A 7,774-nucleotide genomic window follows, 5' to 3' on the forward strand; every position below is an offset into this window, starting at 1 on the left:
GCAGGAGAAGAAAGGAATAGAACAGGGTAGGGTAGGTGTGTATAGGGATGGGGGGCGGATGGGAAGGAACAGCGGGAAACAGCCAGGGAGAAGGAGGACACAGGATGAGAGGAGCAGGGAGGGCTCGGGCTGCGGAGGGAAGCGGGACGGGGAGGGAAAGGCCGGGGGGGGAGAGGGACGGGGGACCCAGGAGGGGAACAGGAGAGGGGAGCGGGGTAGGACAGGAGAGGGAGAATGGGGGGCACAGGTTGGGGGGGGAGAAAGAAAAGAAAAGGAACACGGGGAGGAAGGAGGAAAGGTAGAGAGAGAAAGAGGAGGAGAGGCCGAAAGGGGCGGGGAAAGGGTCGGTTTGAGGAGGAGAGAGAAAGGCAAGAAAGGGAGAAAAAGAAGGGGAACACGAGGAGGAGGAAGGAGGGGTAGAGGGTTTGAGAGGAGGGAAAGCAGAAATCCAACCAGTCCCTGTGCGCGGAGCTCCAACGCAGCCACTGTCCGCAGCGAGCTCAGCCCGGGCAAATGGCGGCCGAGCCAATTACCTGGAGTTCAATCACCTCGGCCACGCCCCGCGCAGCCGCACCGAGACCCCGCGCACCTGTGCCGGGCCCGGCCCCGCCCCTGGATCACCTCACGGCCCCGCACCTGGATCCCCGCCCGGTACCGCCGTCGGTGCCGCCCTTGGTACCGCCCCTGGTTCCGCCCTTGGTACCGCCCCCGGTACCGCCTTCGGTACCGCCCCCGGGCAGGACAGGACCCCGAAGCAGAGAAAGGCGTGCCCGCAGCCGCCTGTCGGCGCCTGCCCTACTCCCGCGCCGCGGCGCCGCTGAGCCCACAGCCCGTGTCCGCACTCTCGGAAACGCCGCAGAAAATCGCGCCGCGGCGATCGCTGTCGGCGTCGCGCGCAGGCAGCCCCCAAAACACACTGGGGTCCTTCATTTTCCCGCCCTTTCTGCCGCCATATATAGAAGGTCAGGCGCGTACCGGCCGAGCCGCCATCTTGAGAGTGGCAAGACGTCACTTCCGCCCTTCTCTGCTTCCATCTTTACTACTGGCAGAGGCCACTTCCGGCCCCGCTGCCATCTTTGTTGTGGTACCCGTAACGCCCCTCACCATCTCAATTTCTAATTCGCCTGCCTGAATCCGGCAACGACGCCGAAAAGAGCTCCGGCCGACGCTCGAGCGGCGGCAGGCACGGGCGGGGATGCTTGTCTCGGCCGGGCTCCTGCCGCAAGCGGCATCCGCAGCGTGGCGGCAGTCCTACAGGGCAGCGTCCCGGCACGCGCTCGCTCCCATCATCGGAAGGGCACGCGCGCAGCACCGCGCTGTGCCCACAGGACGGCAGCGCTGCCAGGGCGCCGGAGCGGCGGCGGCTGCAGTACCGCGCTGTGCCCACAAGGCGGCAGCACTGCCGCCCTTCCCACGCTCGCAGCCGCGGCCGCTCTCGCAGCCCGAACTCGGCGTCACCCTCCCCTCTATTCACACACACCCCCCTCCCGCTCCATCCGGGCAGCGAAGGCGGGGGCGCCGCTGCAATCCGGATCTCCGGCGAGGAGAACAGCATTGCTGCCCTGCCGGATTGAGAAATCCGATTCCTTGCAGAGATTGAGGGGATAGGGAGCTCAGCCTTAGGCTGGGTTTTTGGCAGCGGCAATCGGGTGAGGAGGGGAGGGGGAGCTGCTCGGCAGCGGCTGCAGTACCGCGCTGTGCCCACAAGGCGGCGTTAGCGGCGGGTGCGCAGCCAGGGCTGGGGCGGGGCAGGGGCGGGGCCGGGGGAGCGTCCAGGGGATGGAACGAAGAGGGACAGGGTCAGCGCTGGGCTAAACCCCCAGAACCCCCTAAAAAACCCCAAAATTAAAAAAAAAAATTAAAAATCCAATAAAAACTTTAAAAAATCCCATCAAAATACCCTAAAGCAACCTTAAAACCCCCCAAAACACCCCAAAACCCCTTTAAAAACGGGGGACGGGGCCACGTGACACCCCAGGCAGTTCCAAAGCCCAAGGGGCGGGGATCGGTTTAGGGTGCATTGCTCTGGGCCTGAGCAATCGAGCCGAGAGAGATCGATCGGCAGGCATCACGAGTCGATCGCCGAGCGATCGATCGGCAGGCATCACGTCGATCGCCGAGCGATCGATCGGCAGGCATCGCTAGTCGATCGCCGAGCGATCGATCGGCAGGCATCGCTAGTCGATCGCCGAGCGATCGATCGGCAGGCATCGCGAGTCGATCGCCGAGCAATCGATCGGCAGGCATCGCTAATCGATCGCCGAGCGATCGATCGGCAGGCATCACGAGTCGATCGCCGAGCAATCGATCGGCAGGCGTCGCTAGTCGATCGCCGAGCAGTCGATCGGCAGGCATTAACATGGCCAGCGCTGTGCCGCGAGGGGCGGGGCCTTGACTGTGATGCGAGGGGCGGATCCGCGGCTGGGACTCCGGGGGCGTGGCCGTCACTGTGACAAGGGGGGCGGGCCGTGGCTGTGACGGGAGGGTCGGGGCCGCGGCAGTGACGCGGGGGGCGTGGCCGTCACTGTGACGCGGGGGCGGGCCCGCGGCTGTGATGCGGGGGGGGCCGACCCGATGACGTGCGGGGCCGTGGGCGGAGCCCGGGCCGCTGACGTGCGGGCGCTAACGTGACAGCGCTTCCGGTTCGGGTGCCGGCGGTGCCGCCGCTCCCCTCGGCGGGCGGAGTGTGGGGCTCGGGCACCCGGCGGCATCGGGGCGGGCGCTGGGGCCGCGCGGCGCGCTGCCGCTGCTGCTCCGGGCTGCTGCCGGGGCTCCCGTGCCGCCGGCCGTGCGCGGGAGGGCGGTGCGGGGATTTCCCCGCGCTGAGGGGAACCGGCCCCGGCGCCTCCCGAACCCGCCGCTCCGGCGCTGCCAGGGAGTTTGTGATCAATTAAAAAGATGCCTTGTATTCTCGGAGTGGTGCATTCTACCTCTGCTGTTTTTCCTGCTAGTCTGGATCCTCTGCTTAGATTTTTTTCTTCATATTTTAGGTGCCCTGGCTGTGGTGGATGTCCCGGTCGAGGGCAGTGATGGCTTTCATGAAGAAATCTTTAAATGAAGACGGGATTACCCAAACCTTTCCCTTCCCTGCTGCACTAGAAGCCAGGAATATCCTGTTGCTTCAGTCTGAAAACGGAACAGGTACAGGTTTTTTTGGTATTGTGCCATTTCTACCAGTGGCGTGAAAGGGGCATCATTTTGAGCCGTTTTTAATAATTCTTGGGGATATTTTTGGGTGTTTCTGGCTGGTTTTTTGGGGTATTTTTCTCACTTTGGCCACCTGGTCCAGCTAATTTTTGGAGTTTTTTGAGGGAATATTTTTGGTAATTTTGGGGGATTTTTTTGGGAAATTTTTTTCAGGATTATTGGTAATTTTGTGGGGGTTTTGGTAATTTTTGGGATTTTTTTGGAAATTTTTGGGGTACTTTGGGGGAAATTTTTTGGGAATCGTTTTGGGATTTTAGGGAATTTTTTTCGGGTTTTTGGGAATTTTTGGGGGATATTTATGGGGATATTTTTGGGGTTTTTTGGGGTTTTTTGGGACTTTTTTGGGGATTTTCTGGGATTTTTGAGGGGTTTTTGGAATTTCTTTGGGAATTTTTATTGGGATATTTTTGGTAGTTTTTGGGATTTTTTGGGGAATTTTTGGGGATATTTTTTAAGGATTTTTGGTGATATTTTTGGGGTGTTTTTGTGGGTTTTTTTCATCTTTGGCTGCCTGGTTATGGGGATTTTTTGGGTGTTTTTTTGGGGTGTTTCTAGGGGGGGTTTTGGGAATTTTAGGGGTTTTTGGGAATTTTTTTGGAGTTTTTGGGTAGTTTTTTGGGGTTCTTTCTCCCCTATGGCTGCCAGCTCCAGCTGATTTTTGGGGGGATATTTTTTAAGGATTTTTGGGGATATTTTTGGGGAATTTTTGGGGGTTTTTTGGGGTTTTTTTTCTTACCTTTTGCCACCAGCTCCAGATGATTTTTGGGGGGTTTTCTGAGAAGACTTTTGGTAATTTTGGCGAATTTTTGGGGGTTTTTGGTAATGTTTGGGATTTTTTTGGGATTTTTTTGGGGATTTTTGGATTTTTTTGGGGAATTTTTTTTCTTTTTTTTTGGGGGGGATATTTTTGGGGAATTTTTTGTGGATTTTTGGGGAATTTTTGTAGGGATTTTTTTGAGGATTTTTTTTTTTTTTTTTTTTTGCAGGATTATTTGGGATTTTTTGGGGGTTTTTGGGAATTTTTGGGGGATTTTCTTTGGGATTTTTTTTATTTTAATTTTTGGCGATTTTTTAGGAATTTTTTCTTGGGTATTTTTTGGGGGTTTTTTTTTGGGTTTTTTTTTTTTTTTTGTTTTTTCCTTACATTTGGCCGCCACTTCCACATGGTTTTGGGTGTTTTTTGGATGGATATTTTTGGTAATTTTTGGGGATTCTTTAGGGGAATTATTTTTGGGTTTTTGGGGGATTTTGGGGAATATTTTTGGGATTTTTTGGGGCTTTTTTTGAGGATGTTTGGGGATTTTTGTGTTGCTTGTGTTTGTTTGTTTTGTTGTTGTTTTGTTTGTTTGGTGTGTTGTTGTTTCTTTTGGTTGTTTTTTTTTTTTGTTTTGTTTTGTTTTGTTTTGTGTAGGCCAGAAACAAATTCAGCTTTAATTGTCATAGGAGCTGCTAGAGAAGACAATCTAAGTGTCATCAGTTCTGTACAGAGAAAGCAATGTGGAGCTGCTCTGAGGTGCAGCTATATTGTGTGCAGGGAGAAAAAGTTACAGAAAAAAAAATATACTTGGGTTATTTTATCTTTTGATTCTTTAAAAAAATAATCTAGCCACTTTCTATAAATATGAGTTCCAAGATGAATTTTGGTACCTTTTTCTGCTTGTGTTGCAAACAGGACACCTTGATAAGCGTGATTCCTAGAGCTGAAGGGAGACACCACAGCCAGACAAGGTGTGCAACCACCTGACTTATTTCTTCAACCACCTGATTTATTTCTAGTACAATTAGAACAAACAGCCCTTTCCTTTTTAATAAAGATAAAGCACCTAGGTGAGATTTCAGAGGAAAAAAAAAAAAAAAAGAAAGAAAAAAAGGCATCAACACTCATTTGATCATTGTCAAACACAGTTTAATTTGTGACAGAGTGTGCCAAAAGAAGAAAACTTGGGTGGATGGCTTTCTATATCTAGAAGAGGTAATCAGTTCTAATGAGTAGGTGGCTACTTTGCATCCTTTTTTTTCCCTTGTGCAGATTATATGTGTCAGTTCAGAGTGCCTGCAGTTGCCTCTGGCTGGGTTGGGGATCACAGGCCCCCTGGGCTGGGTTTGGTGAGTTTTTCTCCAAGGCCAGCAGTGAACACTACTACACTCCACCTGAGTTCAGCTCAGAGCTCATCTCAAAACATGGGGAGCTGAGGAGATTTTTGTTTCATATTCATCACTGTTTTTCTCTTATGATTTTTTTTTTTTCACTTTAAACAGTTTAAAAATCACGAGGAGGTGAGCAAAGAACCTGCTGTGCCCCTGGATTCTGCATTTACCACTTTGCTAAAGAGAGCCTATGAGAGAGGAAGCAATACCCTACTGGAAGGTGGTGTTCAGACAAAATTGGCTTCCTGGCTCCCCTGACCAGCTTTTGTTGGGAGTAAAGCATGTGCTGTTATACCTGAAATCCACAGTGGAGAACTTCAGCAGGGTAAGAGCAATATTGTAATAATATTGTGGTTATGTTTGATTTATTTTCATGTAGAAGGTACAAATGACTTAGCTGTTCAAACTTAGGTTCCAGTTCTGTAGCTCTTTTTTCTGTGCTTGTCTCTGAGGCTGCACAGCACCGTACAAAACTGCACGTAATTTGTAAACAAATGCCAGTTCTTATTATTGAGGATTTGCTTTGGATTTACTTTGCATGGGTTACCTTGCTGATCAGTGTGAGTGCAAATAACCTCGAGATTTTAATCCAGCTCCTGGGTCTCCCCAGGAAGCCTTTGCAGAGAGTAAAATTCACTGGCCTGTGTACCTCCAAATGTCATATATATAATGTATAAATGAATATATATAGATGTGTAAATGAAATTCTATCACTATTTATTTGGCAACCTGAGACTTCTCTTAGAATCAGGTTTCTATTAAGGGAGGTGGTTCCTTCTCCCAGAAGAGGTTGTAATCTAAGTAGTTCTTAGTTAACTCCTATTCCTGCTGTATAATTACCTGTCTGCTCCCATCCTCCTCTTTTCTTCACTTCCAACATGTCTTTGTTTTCATAGCTTGGTAAAACTTTGGGTCCTCAGCTTGTTGATCTCTGTGTGGACCTGCTGAGCATCTTGTTGTGCCGGGACAATGAAATAAAGCTGGAGCAGCAGCAGAAGCAGGAGGAGCATCAGGCTGATGGGATCTCTTCATGGATGAGGAGCCTCTGATGACAGAAGTGTCTTCAAATGACAAGGTACCAAATCCCTGCATACAGAGGCACATGTTAGTAAACTTGGGTTTGGCCGATTCTCTGGGGAATAGTTTTGCTGATCAGAGAGTTGTTGTCAAGCTCTTGGAGGGGAACTTAGGAATGCAGAGCGTGAGGTTGCTAAACTACTGTCTGGAGATGTGAGCCAGCTGCATCACCCACAGTCCCACCCCTGAGCTGGAACACGGTCAGGAGAAGTCTCAAATCAGATCACCTTTTCAGGAAAAAATGCATCCCCTCAGCCCTGTGTAAAGCCTTATTGAAAATTATGTACCTGAGGAGGGAATTTTTTCTCCTTTCATCTGTTCTGTGAATTTGTGGAGATTAGAGTGTGTTGATGAACCCCAGAATACTCAGTTCTTCTCTGCAGACGAGCTTAGACACGTCCAGAGTGTTCAGTATAACAGCATAAATCCCACAGCATAAATGTTGAGAGAATGATATTTATGTGCTTGTAATTCATTAATATTTTTTATCCTCTGGTCAGCTAGTAGACAGTTTCATGTTCAATAATTGTAACTGATAAAATGTGGAAAATAGGCAGATGAATGAGTTTATTTTTTACCCTGCACTGTGATTATCCATTCAGTCATGCTGTTACCTCTGTTTGTTACAGACCCTGGAGGATGCACTCACCTTGATTTTCAGACATCCTGCACTGGAGAGCTGGTTCCTGGCGTTGGAGCTGCGCTCTATTCCTCAGCCTGGTCTGAACCCTGTCACTGTGAAGCTCCTGTCAGCTCACCTCCATTCTGGGGTGCTCCAGCTGCTGAAAACGAGAGATCACAGACACGTCTTGTCCAAGTATTTCAAAGCCATCACCAAAAGTGTCCTGGAAGAGCTGCAGACTGGGGGGAAGGACCAAAGCCAGGTCTATCCCAGGAAGTCTCACCAGCTGCAGGCTCTGGAGGAGCTGCACATGTACATGACTGCAGCTCAGCTGAAGGAGATCACTTTAACCATGCTGCAACTTCCTGAGATGGGCTTGGCTTCTCAGAAATCTGAAAAAATCCCCTAAAATAGGGAAGCAGTTAAGCTTCTATGGACAAACTTTGGTGCAGCTCTTTACAGACAGCCACCAAAGACAGCCCCAGCAAGGAGAACTTCTGCTGTCCACAGAGCACATTAAGGCTTTGGGGAAATTGATGTCAGCATCGGCCAGAAGAGATTTGGAGCGAGTTTTCCTTCAGGCTCTCCAGAGTGAGCCAGTCCTTGCTCTCACAGGTGGTGTTGAGGTGCAGGCTCACTGCCTTGCCCAGTGCTCACTCACCTCCCTGGCCATTGTGGCCATGCTGATCCAGCACTCCAGGACTCACCTGCTGCAGTTGG

General features: G+C 50.6%; 1 protein-coding gene and 2 long non-coding RNA genes across 4 annotated transcripts; 2 read left to right on the plus strand and 1 right to left on the minus strand.

Annotated features, from left to right (window-relative positions):
* Nucleotides 1-1,525: 1,525 nt before the first annotated feature.
* Nucleotides 1,526-5,603, plus strand: LOC130266974 (uncharacterized). Its single transcript, XR_008843024.1, has 3 exons — nucleotides 1,526-1,649; nucleotides 2,991-3,141; nucleotides 5,467-5,603. It is a non-coding gene; the product is annotated as an uncharacterized LOC130266974 (long non-coding RNA).
* Nucleotides 4,629-7,171, minus strand: LOC130266973 (uncharacterized). 2 transcript variants are annotated; one of them, XR_008843023.1, is made up of 3 exons: nucleotides 7,082-7,171; nucleotides 6,196-6,441; nucleotides 4,629-5,030 (listed from the first exon to the last, which is right to left on the minus strand). It is a non-coding gene; the product is annotated as an uncharacterized LOC130266973 (long non-coding RNA). The 2 variants fall into 2 exon arrangements; XR_008843022.1 differs by lacking the exon at nucleotides 4,629-5,030 and having other exon boundaries at nucleotides 5,682-6,441.
* Nucleotides 6,341-7,463, plus strand: LOC130266972 (nucleolar pre-ribosomal-associated protein 1-like). Its single transcript, XM_056516225.1, has 2 exons — nucleotides 6,341-6,430; nucleotides 7,062-7,463. Exons 1-2 carry the CDS (start codon nucleotides 6,386-6,388, stop codon nucleotides 7,461-7,463), a joined length of 447 nt encoding a protein of 148 aa, XP_056372200.1. The 5' UTR covers nucleotides 6,341-6,385.
* Nucleotides 7,464-7,774: the final 311 nt, after the last annotated feature.

The sequence above is a fragment of the Oenanthe melanoleuca genome, unplaced genomic scaffold, assembly GCF_029582105.1.
Source record: "Oenanthe melanoleuca isolate GR-GAL-2019-014 unplaced genomic scaffold, OMel1.0 S404, whole genome shotgun sequence".
NCBI lineage: Eukaryota > Metazoa > Chordata > Aves > Passeriformes > Muscicapidae > Oenanthe > Oenanthe melanoleuca.